At 41.6% G+C, this 16,028-nt stretch overlaps 1 protein-coding gene across 1 annotated transcript in view; it reads left to right on the top strand.

Moving 5' to 3' along the window:
* Positions 1-6,799, top strand: part of DOP1B (DOP1 leucine zipper like protein B) — a 91,343-nt gene extending 84,544 nt beyond the window's left edge. Inside the window, exons 33-37 of the mRNA XM_075197228.1 lie at positions 380-516; positions 1,031-1,086; positions 1,408-1,566; positions 2,638-2,767; positions 3,792-6,799. Coding sequence (XP_075053329.1) covers positions 380-516; positions 1,031-1,086; positions 1,408-1,566; positions 2,638-2,767; positions 3,792-4,046 — 737 coding nt within the window. The 3' untranslated portion in view covers positions 4,047-6,799. The remainder of the gene's footprint in view (positions 1-379; positions 517-1,030; positions 1,087-1,407; positions 1,567-2,637; positions 2,768-3,791) is intronic.
* Positions 6,800-16,028: the final 9,229 nt, after the last annotated feature.

Below are 16,028 nucleotides of genomic sequence, written 5' to 3' on the forward strand. Positions count from 1 at the left end.
ACCAACCAATTTGTAGGGGTTAGGTAGTGTTTTAGTGATAAAAGCCAGCTGGACTGGCAATATTATCAGGGCCAATGTGTCTTCACTCTCACAGCCACTTGGACAGTAAATAATACATTTCAGATTGCATTTCAACACAGAAAGACATAATATACTGATTACAAAGTAACAAGATATTGTCCACTTCCCCCATATTACAGGCTCTCTGGCAGATTAGTTGGCATAGAAAACCTCTGCTTCTGAGACGCTCAAGGTTAAACTTTAAACTGCACAAATATTTCTCTGATAACACAGTAAGAGGGTCTGTGCTCTAATACATAGTAATTAATTGCAATAGCCGTCGTTACTGTGTAACAGTATGTTTTTTGTTTACATTCAGAGCGACTGACGGAAAACATCCGCGTTGGACAAACACCTATCATGGCAGCACAGATGTTCCTGTTTTTCCGCGTCTTGTTACTGAGAATTTCTCCACAGCATCTTACCTCCTTATGGCCAATTATGGTGACTGAGCTGGTGAGAATAGAACGATATCCTGTACACACTGCTTGGTACTGAAATGATGTACGGTTTGTAGAAAATTTGTTGGACACATAGTTTTGTTTTATCCTTCTGTGCAGACAATAAGTACACTCATATGTCCTGGCCTTTAAGTACCTAATCATGCCCACAATCATGGTACCGACACATGTATGGTTATCTGGTCATTCAGTCCAATCAGTGATTAGACTGAACTACTGGAACTACAGACAATAGGTTTCCCAACCACAATGATGATGTCAGGATTTTATTTTTCAGAATGAGAGGCAAAATATGTTGGCCACTAGAGACCCCCTTATCTCAAGTACTGTATTAAAAAAAAAATAGGCACTGCGATGGGCACCCTATGTGTACCAACTCTTTGCTGTCATCACAATCTATGTTCTTGGTGCAGTGTCTGGCCAGTTTGGATGTTTTTATCAAACTAAGGTGCCGTATATGACTGTAAGCTGTCGAACATGGAATAACGCAGCAGATGTTTTATTTTCAGATCCATGCCTTTGTCCAACTGCAAGACGATCTGATGGAAGAGGAGACCGCACCAAAGTAAGTCCTAATTGATTTCACCGTAATTGTTTGAGCGTGATGTAACAATGAGATCTGTGCTTAGTGACCCGGCCTGTAGGACACAAACATCTTGTATTTCCAATAGTGTTAGAAGTTTTCACGTTGTATCTATTGTGTTTTCCTGGATGACATTGCAGACTTACTATCCATAAATTACACTGGCTATTACGTTGTAGATTTTTTTTTTCGCTCATAAGGTGAGAAAAGTTACTTTCACAGTAGTAATGATATTTCTGCTCTGCACTTAGGATTTCCGCATCGTCTGATGTCAATTCATCTGACTTTATTTATTCCTTGCAGGAATAGCAAATCAAGCAAACAGAAAGCTCCAGTGACAGAGAGCAATGGACCCGTCTATGTTGATATCCAGCAGAGCTGTCTGGACCTGTATTTATCTGCCTGCAAGTTTCTGGATACAACGCTCTCCTTTCCCCCAGACAAGATGCCTCTGTTTCAAATGTAGGTTATTCTGCTGGTGCCCGGTGCTGTCATGTGTGATGAATGCACACTGGTTTTAAAGGGGTTGTGTACCTTCAGATTACTTTAGTTTAGGCTTTTACATACCCTACTATATCTTTTATTAAATTAAATAAATATATTTATTTCTGGTCTTCTCTATCTATGCAGGCCAATTAAAAGTCACCTGGATAGGGAGTATTACTATATATGGTTCAAGTGGCTCGAATTTAAGGATTCACCACTATATTCTCAGTGGAATAGGTGAACCCACCCCCCCCCCCCCCCTTTCCCCTCTCTCTCATCTCTGATCTATCCCTCCTTCCCTGTCTGTATTCCTCTTGACCTTTCCCCCATCCCTACATGATGTATTATGGTATACTAAATGGTACTTTGTTTTCTATACTGGTGCACTGACACACCTCATTCGTGTATCTTTATATGCAATGCAATGTTTATTAATGACTTTAATGCATCGTTCAATGCAAAACAGATATATTTGTAAAAGATGTTTAATTTTCTTTTCAATAAAAAAAAGAATTAAAAAAAAAAAAAAAAAAAAAAAAAAGTCACCTGGATTCTGGATTTGGATAATCCCTTTAGTTAACTCTAAAAAGTAAACTGTGGGATTAATATATGTACTAACTCTTTTATAGAACATTCATTGGTGACTATTAAACTTGCATATAAAAAAATAAGAGTAAGTTTCTGATTGCTAAATATATAAATAAAATAAAATTGAAGATATAAATCAGATTGCTACAAACTCTTATGCTCTGCACACTCAGCGTTCCTGTATTTCAGATTCCGACGAGGCAGTGATTGGAGTTTAATTTTATAATGGACATACCTGCTTTGTAACACCAACATCTGTTCTATCAGAATTATATATACTCTGTGTGTACTGAGCATAAGCGTTTCTAACAATTCCAATAGTGATATTTATTAATGGCCAAGTTCAAGTAAGTTTTCTTGTGCTATGTTTATATCTTGCTATAAAACGCTGATGCATTAAATATTCATACTTATTCCTCGACCATCCAATGATAAATCTTTGTTCCCTTTGCATTACAGGTACAGATGGGCATTTGTACCTGAAGTGGACACGGAATCCTGTGTTGTCCCTGCAGATGTGGTGGAAAATCACCAAGAATGTAAACCTCATGTTGTTCGCATTGTGGAGCTCATGAAGTTGAGGTTTGGGGTAAGTGTTTGTTTTCCTGGGACTGCAATGGGAGCAGATACCTGGACCACTGGAGCCATATCTGAATGTGTTGTAAAGCTGGTGTGTGTTGGGCTTCAGTGACGCTCAGTGATTAATCCATCTGCTTTAAGAAACTGCCCTATTAGAAGTGTTTACCTTAAATGGCATGAATCAGCCATTACAATCTAGAAGATCATCATCATTATCTATTTTATTTATATCGCGCCACTAATTCCGCAGCGCTGTACAGAGAACCCGCTCACATCAGTACCTGCCCCATTGGAGTTTACAATCTAAATCCCCTAACATACACACTCATACAGACCGAGAGAGACTAGGGGCAATTTAATAGCTGCCAATTAACCTACCAGTATGTTTTTGGAGTGTGGGAGGAAACCCACGCCAACACGGAGAGAACATACAAACTCCATACAGATAAGGCCATAAGTCGGGAATTGAACTCATGACCCCAGTGCTGTAAGGCAGAAGTGCTAACCACTGAGACACTGTGCTGCCGAGATCATTCATCTTAGTAACTAGAAGAAAAATAGTAGTAGGGACAGTCAGCTTGCCTGCCTTACAATCTGTATAGAACCTCAGAATGGACAATTAAGACACACCATTCATTAAGTGTATAAATTATTTTGAGAGTGTTATAGGGTGTCTTTTTGCATATGTTATTTGACTAAGTAGATTTTTACGTTAATATTAGTTGAAGGGGTTGTACAACTGTAGACAAAAGTATTGCCCAATTACTTTTGTTGCCTTTAAATACTACAAAACCTCTTTGTAGATACCCTTGTATCCAGGGCACAGACCTGAGCTTGCTAGTTGATGCCTTCAGGACCAGCGAAAAAACAAAATATGCATGAAAATTTGTTGTCTGGGTGTGAACTCCCTTTTTAATAAGTGGAGGATTACACGGAGCTGAGAACATATTGAGCAGTTCAGGGAGATGCCTAATGTTTGACTACACCTATCCCATGGTCTCTATTTCTAACATGATTATGACCTTTATTTTCAGGAAAATGTGTCTGAAGACTCTAGTATGAAGAGGAATGAGTTCCCTCTTCTCAATCTCCGTTCTATATCCAAGATCACACAACTGATGCCGTTTTTCAGGACTCTCAGCTTTGTATTTAAAGTGAAGGGAAGAGCAGCGGTCAGTGAGCACAGTTCGGACATCTCGGTGGAATACCCGGTAGAGGACACTATGCGAGTCCTGAGGGAACTAGAAGAGAACGTGGAATGTGACTTCTTGGAGAGCATGGGAAATTAATCAGACGAGAAAACTGTTCCTAGTACTGATCATGTGACCGGGCCGTGGAACATAACTTACTTTATTTCATAGAAAAAAATGTGAATTATAAACTGCAGACATTCTTCGTAGACAAGAAGCCAGTGAAAAAGATGCAAATACTTCCATAATAGAGATCAGTAAATCTGTTATTATAATACAAGTTTATGGGAAAATATGCCCCCAAAAGATAAGTTTTACCGCTAATATGTTGGGAAATCCACCGATAGATACATAGAATATAAACGCAATGTAATATCCACAAAGGTGCTGTAACCTGTGGCAACCAGTTTCAGTCCTCTTTCCGTTGCGGTTTATAAAACGAGAGCTGACCTTTGATTGGCTGCTAGTGGTTCCAGTACATTTACGTTCTAATAACATGATAGTATTAGGACGCTGGGAATTACAACCTGTGAGAAGTTCTGGGCTGTATCAAGGCGGTTTCCCACTGAATGAACGGGGCTGATATAAAACAGAAGCTTCATCTGCTACACTTAATCCTTTCCTGTTGGTGAAATTTTGCAATTTGCTCCTGTTTCTCCTTCCCTTTGCACTAATGATATAAATATTGCAGTAAGAAACATTCCAAGTTTACATTGAGGGGGTGAACTAATTACAAAACGGTCCCAAAGAGATTTTTTTTTGAGTGTGTTCTACCTATATATAAACATGATTTATGTATATTTATTTATTACAGAAGAGATTGGGGTCAAAGTAATTAGCTGCTAGTAATTAATAATGCTAGTTCTGAGTTATTGTATTTATACGCTGTTACACTGCACGGATCTCGGCAATCAGTTCGATAATTTGCCGTTAACAGTGACAACAAAATTTAAAGCATTATAGCAGAGACGGGCAACCTGTGGTTATCCAGCGGCTGAGGAACTGCAAGTCCCAGCATGCCCTGTAAGCTAGAGCTTGACAGGTCACACTGGGATTTGTAGTTCTACCACAGCTGGTAAGCCACATGCCGGTAGAACTTGTAGCTCCAAGATGGCTGGTTGGCAATAGGCTGGCGGAGTTTGCTGGGACTTGTAGTACCACAACAGCTGGAGAGCCACATATTGCTTTATAATTAAATATAATGTTGCACAATAGGAATTAGTCTTGCAGCAAAATATTAGTTTTTGTACTTTTTATTTTGTAAGTAGCCCTTTTTCTTGCTGGGGCTGTATATTAGTACTTCTGTAACGAGATCAATTGGAGATCTCGTCTTAGCGTTACTTTTATCTTTTCTTAACTCACTCTTGCTAAAATATTACAATAGGTAGAGCTGTTTTGCTGGGTAAAATAAAGATATCCCCATATATAAGAGATGCCACGTTCAATGGTTTTGTTCATCTACAATTTTTCATATCAGTTAGGACATAGAACCCCTCCTTGAATGATATTTTATCAATCAGTATTGTAACTATCAATCCTGTTAATGAATAGAAATCTGCAGAAAGCTGAGAATATTCCACATATAATGATTCATGTACACGTTTTACTGACCATTAAAGGAAATTAAATCCTATTTGTACATGATGTATATATTTTTTATGTACCGGTCACCTACCCGCAGAGATTGTAAACCAATTCTCATGTGAATGTTGGACTGTGACATCAAGTAAATGTATATTTTTAAAAAAAAAATCATATGCCTATAACATATTAGTTTGTACAGGCCCTTCTTCAACTTTTACTAATTACATTGGTTTATCTTTCAGGGTTCTTGCTGTGCTTCTTAGCCATGTAGTTGTAGTATTAGTCAGAGTTGTTTAGTTTCGTTGCCCTGGGTTACGGAACAACTCGTCCTCTTAATAAAATTGCATCCAATGATCAGCTGTGTGTCGTATCCCTGGGCAACAAGACTTGCCTGATGGCGAAAAGACATGGCTGAAAGAACGGGAAGAAGTCAGTAGAACAAAAAAAAACAAGCTAGTAAATGTTGCAAGAAGGCATGTACAAGCCAATAAATTAGTCAGCTGGCGGCAGAAAACCACTTTTAAGTGTATTTACCATCCATATAGGCAAAGCAGTATCCAGCAGGTAGCAGTGAGAATTACAGCATGGGTTTCTGGACAAATCCATCCGATAAAGATAAGCTCTGCCCCGATCTGGGGATGGTACTTCCTGCGGGCTGGAGCTGGAATCCTCGGCCTTGTCCATTGGCCGGGATTCCAGCACCTAGTAGGTGGGGTTATGATGTCACAGAATGCCCAGCGAATCATTTTTTTCTCGGCAAGAGGAAGTGGCTCTTACTTTATATTGTTCTGCTGGTAAGTAGCTATCCCCTATGGTAGCCTAGTATATCTAATACCCGATGGCCCGTTCCCAGGACTATACAGAAGATGGATATAAAATGTGGGGTGAACTATTAGACTGGACTGTAACTGAAGGAGAACTGGACATATCTCGTTCTTTCCCACTGTACAGAATACTTTTCTTTGACGAGATCTCTGTAAATTCAAATACTTTGTTTTTCAGTCGATAAAACTACGTGTTTTCTTTTTTTTGTTGCTTTAAACATGATCCTACTGTGTTTTAATATGAATGTAATCCCATAACGGCGCTATTTCTTTTTATCTTGCTGGTGGTGGGTTTGTAGAAATGGGAACTTTTAAACCTTTGATTAAAGCTGCAAATATCCTGAATCTCGGCTCTTAGTTTACAAAGTATGAAGGCCGGGTATTCAGAAATGTGGGGTATAATGAATGTTGATTATATAAACAATAAATGCATTATTTGTATCTCATAGCTCTATTTACTTAGTTACTGTTGTAGATTTAGTGCATACAGTTGTACCGAGTGAAGGACATGCAACACATATTGGGCAATTTTTCAATTCCAAAGAGAACTTACAATGGACATTTGTGATACATGAAGAGGAAATGACGCATCAAAGGTCACAAGAAGCCTTCACTGGGATTCAAGCCGGTGTGTCATTGTTAATTGGTAAACACTCCATTGTGAGCTGTTATCGTCATACTCAGTCATCTCAAACTAGTCTGACAAGAAGGAAAATATAAGATGTGCAGAATATTTAGGGGGAGATTTATTTGCCGATGTGGTTGGCGGACATCGAGCAGTGCACATTGCCAGCAGTTGTGGTAGGAATCTCCGCTTACTTTCCATCAATAGTCTTGTGTGGTGCGATGAAAAATCAGCGGAGATTCCAGCCAACAAAATGGACGTGAGGTGTCTCCGCCGACGTATCAGAGACACTGGTCAATCTACCTGCTGGAACGAATTTCAGGCATGACCATACATGGTTCTCCAGCAGGTGGGGACACGGACTACAGTATAGCTTGCAACTCGACAGATAGGAACATATTTTTAAATCATATCAACATTTTAAAAGCAAAAGCATGAGGTGGTGCTAGTGGCGGTGTTCTGAGCACTGATGGACCCTCTTTGAGAACAGTAAAAGAGAGCAGGTCCAGATTGAAGAAGAAATGGAGCCCCAACAAAAGCTTTAACTCTGGAGTTAAAGCATACGCAGAGTGATCATGCGCACAATACAATTTTGCATGTTACAGGGGCGTTCTAGGAGATAAATCACATTCTGGCTCTCACATGTTAGAAATGTGTTTATCTTAAATATTTCTCCTGATTGTCGGAACTCAAAGACATATGTGGGCTTCGTATTTCTGGGCCTTAGTGTCACACAATTGACACATTTGGTGCAGTGGTAGTAACCCCCTTTTTCTCACTGGGACCCTTCTCTAACCAGGTATTACCAGTGGTAAATGATTCCTAGTTACTGAGTCTGAAGATTGGGGGCTTCCCACTGTCCTTCATAAGGATATGCCAGTGTTTATTAAGGGATTTCCGTATCATCCGGCGGATGTTGAATAACCCGTAATAAAATACGGGTACTCTAATTGTTTGTACTTCTTGTCTGGCTTGTAAGTGGGCAGTTCTATTGTATCTCTCTGTTTGGCCCTTTCAAAGGCTTCTTGAACCAAAGAGGGGTAAGCATGAGCAAGTACTCAACCATGTAGTAAAAATAAACAAACTTGTATCTAAAACAAACATTTAGATAACATGCCTACAAATGTCACTGAAAGCAGATCAGCAAGCTCACATTACTCATCCCAAAATGAAATGAAAAAGTAGAGATGTTGCCTATAGCAACCAATCAGATTCTGGTTATCATTTATTTAGTACATTCTACAAAATGACAGCTAGAATCTGATTGGTTGCTATAGGCAACATCTCCACTTTTTCAAACCCGCAGCTTTTTAAATTTACCCCCTGGTCTTAAAGGAACTGCTCTTACCAACTTTAGATGCTCTATACATAAGTAACGTCTTAATCTAATTAATTTTAAGATTATAGAATGTTTACTGTCATATGTATTTAACTTTATGGACAATTGATGAGATATTGCTCGAGATATGGTACTCCAAATAGTAAACAGATTTCCTGCGTCCTGCAAGAAGGATTTCTGAATAGGCATTAAAGTCAATTCTCTTGTAATGGTAGAATTTATGTGTTCTTGGTAACATGTTTGCTATCTTGTAGTAATACATGCTTTGTTCATCATAGAACCTGTTCCTATTTATTATTACATTTGGATAAGTGCCAGTCCATGAGCTATATAAGCTGTCTGTATACTGATATTGGGATGTCTATTCTTGTATGAACTACATATCCATACTGTACATCATAAAGGTTTGCCTTTCATTTGACTCTGTGTCCAGAAATATTAATTTTCCTTAACCGCGCTCAATTTCTCCAAAATTCCACCAGATGCCATTCAGACCTTGTTCATGCTCAAAAATAGCCGCACATGCCCTCAGACCCGACTTGCCACAAAATGTACCCACATGAACTCAGATTTCCACAAGCCCTCAGAACCCACGTGTATTTCAAAACTCCCCCACATGCCCCTCAGACGGGGCCGGGGAAACACAGAAAGGCCAGTAAGCTTTGCAGGGCAATCCACCTACCCCCTTACCATGCGACAGTGGCGGATCCAGGGGGGGGGGGGCGATCGGGGCAATCGCCCCCTCTAGCAGGGGCTTGCTGCCGGCGGCTGCACATTATGTGCAGGTCCGCTCGGCATTGACTATGTGCAGCCCGGCTGCTCTGATTGTGTTTTAAACACAATCAGAGCAGCCAGGCAGCACATTGTCACTACCGAGCGGACCTGCACATACTGTGCAGCCGCCGGCAGCCTTAAAAGTCAGAAAGGGGGCGGGGCCTAAATCGCCCCCCCTAAATTGCACGGGGTAGAAAATCTTTCTAGATCTGCCCCTGCCATGCGAGTATTTACTCTGAACAGAGCAGGGATCAGGAGAGGCACCGGGGGTATAGGGCTTCACTGAGTATGCGAAAACTCTGGCAGGGGTATGCTGAAGGAGCCAGCACAGGCCCTGGCCTCAGACCAACTAACATGCCCACTACATGCCCTTCAAACTACACCACATGCCCCCTCAGACCTGCAGCAACCCAACCTCCACAACCGCTAGTACCCAGAGCACCTGGGTACATTACATGTGTGGCCCGACAATTCAAAAAGCTCTCAATAGGCTATTTCTCCTGGTTAATCAGCGAACAAAATTCGACATATACATGTTCCACATGATTGCATGTGATGCAGCTGCCTTACCCACATCTAATAAGAAACTGTTGGTTTTTCAGGCAGCATTGAAGGTTGGACCGAAATTGACTAAACTTCTTCTTTCACTCCTCTCTACAAACAAAAACTTGGAGCAAGCATATTCTTCGGAATATTAGACCTTCTAAAAAACATCAGTGTATGATCCGTTTGGAAAGGTTTTAATGTTTCATCTAATTTCATAAAAAAATAAAATTAAATATCTTAATAAATTTTTTTTATACTAGATGAACATGAGTTATATTGTGAAACAAAGGCCCTAGCATTTTCCACTTTGGGCTTAGACTCCCAAAGAGACTCACTTTACAATTTGTATAACTCCTTGAAGTCGGTGTTCAAGAGATTTTTGGGTAATCTTGACGTCTAAGAAATACATTATCTATGTATCAGTCATAAAGCACTAGGATCACTTTGAAAGGACCACACCAAAAATATTGTTCTTCAAAAAGGTCTCGTGTAAAGATTGGCAAAACTCGGAGCAAACTAGGTGCCCATGGCAGTCCCCAGGGTCTGCAAAGAAAAGTTAGAATCAAAAATAAAATAATTGTGTGACAAAATAAAGTGAATGGATGACAACATAAATTAATATTGTGTCTTCCTGAGAGCACTATCGTAAAGAAGAAAATATGTAAATGCTGAGAAAAAGAAACTGATAATTCGCTTTCCATTGGAAATATTTAATAAGGTTTTAAAAACTCTAGTGACTCTTAAATGTGATCAGAAAGAAGCAATGTGAATGTGTCAAAATTAATAAACATAAAATGATAGATTGGTAGTAAGTGACCCAACACCAGATATGACGGGACGACCAGGTGGGTAAGTGAGTGATTTATGAATTTTTGGGAGATAGTATGTAAGCATATTGGGATAAGTGATAAATTAAAAGACATTGTCCAAAAATTACCTCAACACTTCCTACAAGGTACCTGTCAAATTAATTTTCCATAAAATGTAGTATTGTCTATATGCTTCAGAAATCTGTTCTGCACTCCACCTCCTTTGCAAGTTTTATCATAAGACTACTGGAAAACATAAGTCCTCTCAAAGTCTTTCTTTCCTGAGTGGACACATTTTTCCTTGGGACATTCTTACCCCCTCTAGCGCGTAGGGTTCTAAAATCTTCTAAATTGACTCAACAGAAACTTCCCCCAAAGAAACTTTTATATTGAATGGGGTAAAATTCAGACTTTTTTCTTTAAAAGTCTTGAATGTATGGGACTACTACTATCAATGACCTTTACCTCATTCTCTTCACAATGGTTGATGTTCTCTCTAGAGAAGAGCTTCTATCGTATTAACAACCTCCAAATCACAATCCACACCATCAAACATTTGCATGCCAGAAACCTTTTGTGGCTAATCCTTGTATCTGTTTAAACCCACAAATAGATTGAATAAATTATGTGTGGAGGCAAGAGTGAATTTAAGGCCCTTACTTTAAACTGACCTAGGCTGGGTACACACTACAGGATTTACACCCGATTATCGTGTCAATCACACGATTAACGACCCTTCGGTCCTATATCGCATTAGTGTGTACACTCCCATGTTCGTGTTTTATTATTCCAAAGCACATTGTATAATTTTACTTGATTTTACTAAAATTAACTAAAAATCTCTATAAACGATGGAACGATGTCGGGCACATTCTGCAGTGTGTATACACTCATAACCAGCAGTGTAGGTAGATCTCGATAGGGTTTACAGGGTCACGATCTTTTCAGCCGATTGTTATGACAGATAAGGAGCACAGATCTGAAGGTAAATCTTGTAAAACATGTATAGTGTGTACACATGCATTGGTATGCTGATCATGACGTTCAATCGTTGGTAAAATCATTTAACAATATGGCATCGGGAGAAATTTTCTGTAATGTGTACCAGGCACGGGCTGGCAAGATGCAGCCCGGGGGACGCACAGGCGGCCGCAATCACATGACACGTGATGCGGCCGCATCGCGTCATCAGTGACGCGGCCGCATCGCGTGTCATGTGACGCGCCCGCCTGTGGGCTGAGGCGGCCGCATCGCATGTCATGTGATGCGGCCGCCGGTAATAATTAGGTTATAGTGCAGCCGGGGGGGGGATCTGGGCGGCCGGCCCTAACAATGCACAAACTGAGCGGCCCGGGGGACCGATGCCCCCCTGCCCTCCGGGCCTGCTCTCAATAACTCAGCCTATAGCTGAGTACTACTGTAATACAGCTGATCTGCTAACAGTGTATGTAGGCAAATTAGCTAAATGTTTTTTTTTAGTACAATTTTTTCCTACAAGATTTAGATTATTCACTCCTACTTACATCAGTGGGCTATGATTAGGGCCGCCCTAGGCTAATACACCCGTAACCACCCCCACCCCCACCCCCCTCAAATCATTACAGGAACATTCAGGATTATTATCCAGCAAACAAATTTAGACAGATTCTCTTACCTGTTCTTGCTGTTCTTTCTTGCTTGTTCTTGAAGCTTTTGTTGTCGTTTAGCTTTATCCTCATGAACGACAAACAATACAGAGATCATGCCCCCTCAACAGCCATTTCACACCCCAGTGGCCAATTCATGATGCCCCTGGCAAATTCATCACCTACTCCACAGCCAATTCATCATCCACCTTAGCTCCTCCCACATACCTTCCACTTGCTCATCTATATCATTAGTGGATAGGATGTATAAATATATGTCTCAACACCCAGTGGCCAATTCATGACCCTCTTCCCCCCAGCCATCAAATCACTGTGCCCCTTATCACACAGCCCCCTCAATACACTGTGCCCTTTATCACATTCTGCCCCCTCCATCACACACTGCCCCTCATGAAACTGTGCCACTTGCAACACTCTGTACCCCTTAATCACACTCTGCCCCTCAGCACAATGTCCCACTTGCAGCACACTCAGTCCCCCTTCATCATACTTCCCCCCTTACAGCCAACTCTGCTGTCCCTCTACAGCACACACTGCCCCCCACTGCAGCACATACTGCCCCCCACTGCTGCACACCATCCCCCTTTCAGCACACACTGCCCATTACAGCACGCCCTTATTTAACTATGCGGCTATGCCCCTCTTGGCTGGTGCAGGGTTATTCAGCGCCCTAGGCAAAATTTCCTAGAGAATTTCGCACACACCAAATACCCACTTCCCAGACCCTCAGACACTTCACTTTTGTGTAAAATAAAAAATAACCCTTACCTCCTCCAGCCATCCAGATGCAGCGATGATTGATGCAGACACAGTCCAGACTCCGCTGCTGCTCAGGGGCAAACACAGGATTTCTAGATGGTATGTGTGTAGGTTTTAGATTTCGGAACAAAAAACACAATAAGCCTATGTATTATGTACTTGTTAAAAGCAATGGGCATCTTCCTTCCTTTATTGGTCCAAATGAAAATGACAAGTAATCCGAATAGACAGCATTAACATGTCCCTTTATCACACCACTGCCCCCCCTGTGCATCACACCACTGCCCCCCCTGTGCATCACACCACTGCCCCCATTGTGCATCACACCACCGCCTCCCTCCTCTGCATCATACCACTGCCACCCCCTGTGCTTCACACCACTGCCCCCCCTGTGCATCACACCACTGCCCCCATTGTGCATCACACCACCGCCTCCCTCCTCTGCATCATACCACTGCCACCCCCTGTGCTTCACACCACTGCCCCCATGTGCATCACACCACTGCCCCCACTGTGCATCACACCACGTCCCACCCATTATGTATCACACCACTGCCCCTCTCACTGTGTATCACACCACTGCCTCCCCTGTGCATCACACCATTGCCACCCCCCCTCACTGTGTATCACACCACTGCCACCCCCCATTGTGTATCACACCACTGCCTCCCCTGTGCATCACACCACTGCCCCCCCACTGTGTATCACACCACTGCCCCCCCTTTGTTTCATACCACTGCCCCCCCACTGTGTATCACACCACTGCCCCCACTGTGCATCACACCACTGCCTCCCCTGTGCATTACACCACTGCCCCCACTGTGCATAACACCACTGTCCCCACAACTTTGTGTATCACATCCACTGCCCCCCACTGTGCATCACACCACTGTCCCCCCCACTGTGTATCACACCACTGCCCCCCCTGTGTATTACACCACTGCCCCCACTGTGCATCACACCACTGTCCCCACAACTTTGTGTATCACATCCACTGCCCCCCACTGTGCATCACACCGCTGTCCCCCCCCCACTGTGCATCACACCACTGCCCCCCCTGTGCATCACACCACTACCCCCCCCCACTGTGTATCAAACCACTGCCCCCCCCCACCCTGCATCACATTACTGCCCCCTCTGCATTACACTTCCCCCCTCTGAATCACAATCCCCCCCCCCCCTTGCAGCACACCGCCCCTCTCCCCTGTACACAGTGCTTTCCTTACCTGACATTTGTCTTCGGGCTGCTGCTCCTCTCTGCCGGGCTCCTCACTGACACTGTCGGGACGTGATGATGACAGCAAAGGAGGAGGGGGGGAAGGAAAGGGGAGCGAAAGCGTAGGGGGGAGGGGCGGCTCCGGGTGCAAGTAATCAATAGTAAAAAATAAATGTTAAAAAAATCTTAAATGCTGCCGACGCTGTGCCCCCCCCAGGTCCCAGCACCCCAGGCTGCAGCCTGATCTGCCTATTGGCTGATCAGGCCCTGGATATGGTTGTTTTTCATCTCACTGTACGTATAGCAGCTGCGAACATACTGTTGCTTCCATTTAAATATCAAATATGTACTTTTTAATAAATGTTTCAATACATCTTCTTTCAAAGCTTTGTCAATATTATATTTGACAAGTGATCTGCCTTTTTGCAGGGCAATAAGATACGTTTGCCTCTATTTATATTGTTGGTACGGCAGCAGAATTTGCTATGCCCACTGCTGATTACTTTTTAAAAAATTTTATTTAACAAACTTTACAATATATTCTCCTTCATATAGTATATTTGATAGTTAATTTGTAATTTTGCAAGCTTATTACATATCTTTATGAATAGAATTAGTTGACTCTGTTGGCACTCGTTTATGCAATCCAATAGCCAGGTAGTTCTAAAGTAAACAGGATTTATTTTAATATACTAATCTAAAGTATCCAACAAGTGACGTCAATAGCAGAGCCTAACTACAAATTTTAGCATCTGGGGCAAGAAGTGAAATTGATGCCCCCTGAGCCACAACTGAACCTAATTAACCTTAAATATTCATGTTCCTGTTCCCCCTTTCAGCTTTCACATTCAACAGTCCTGCAGACTTCAAATTTTACAACATAGTTGCTCAATTTATCAATGGATTCAGTTGATATATCAAATAAACACTGCAGTTATGATGTAGGCTTTATTCCCCACAATTATGTGATGGGTTAACCCTTATAAATAACTATAAGTTCTCTATGTTCACGACAGGAAATGAGATCCAAGATGGAATCTTCATGAGACAGTCCCGGCCATCTTGGATAAGGGCTACTCTAAGGGCAAGTTCATAATAGAGATCCAAGATGGAATCTTCATGAGACAGTCTCGGCCATCTTGGATAAGGGCTACTCTAAGGGCAAGTTCATAATAGAGATCCAAGATGGAATCTTCATGAGACAGTACCGGCCATCTTGGATGAGGGCTAAGGGCAAGTTTCAATACAGTAGTGTATTAGTAGTGCAACAGTGCTCCAAAAGCTGGGGGTCTCCCCAAATAAGTTAATACCAGCACTGACCTTAGACGGGCTGCGCTGGCGACACTATAACAGGAAACCAACAGCATGAGGTCCCTGTCATGATGTCACTCAGTTCTAGCCTGTTCAACGTGATTTCCCCAGGTGAATTTGGCCTACAAAAAAATGCAGCCCCCCACCCCCTAGAAGCAAAAACTCAAAATATTATTTTTATTTTTGACATATGACTGCAATATAGCCCAAAATCGGGATTTTTCTAGTTACTATAAACAAAAAAGACTAAAAATATAAGATCCCATTGAGATCACACCTTTAAATTTGGCATGGGCAATCGTAAAACATTAAGGAATAAACACAAAGTTTTTGAAAAGCTTAAGATATATTTTTTTGGAGGGGGGGTCGATTTTCAAATTTTGAGTTCTTCAAAGCTACTCATGTGGTATATCAAATTAAAGCCTATTAAGTTCTGAACAAAATGTTTTCTTTTGTTTTATAAAAATATCTCAATCCTGGCCTGATAAAATTAGATTTTTGTATGTTCACAAATGCCAAAATAATTGAAAACCTAGATGAGTCATTTGGTTTTACATTTGGGACCCTCTCTTACAGTACCGAATGTGTGCAGAGAATATAAGTGAAATAAAATCCTAAGGTAATTTGCATCCTATTTTCCAAAAATAA

The sequence above is a fragment of the Mixophyes fleayi genome, chromosome 2 (assembly GCF_038048845.1).
Source record: "Mixophyes fleayi isolate aMixFle1 chromosome 2, aMixFle1.hap1, whole genome shotgun sequence".
Classification (NCBI taxonomy): Eukaryota; Metazoa; Chordata; class Amphibia; order Anura; family Limnodynastidae; genus Mixophyes; species Mixophyes fleayi.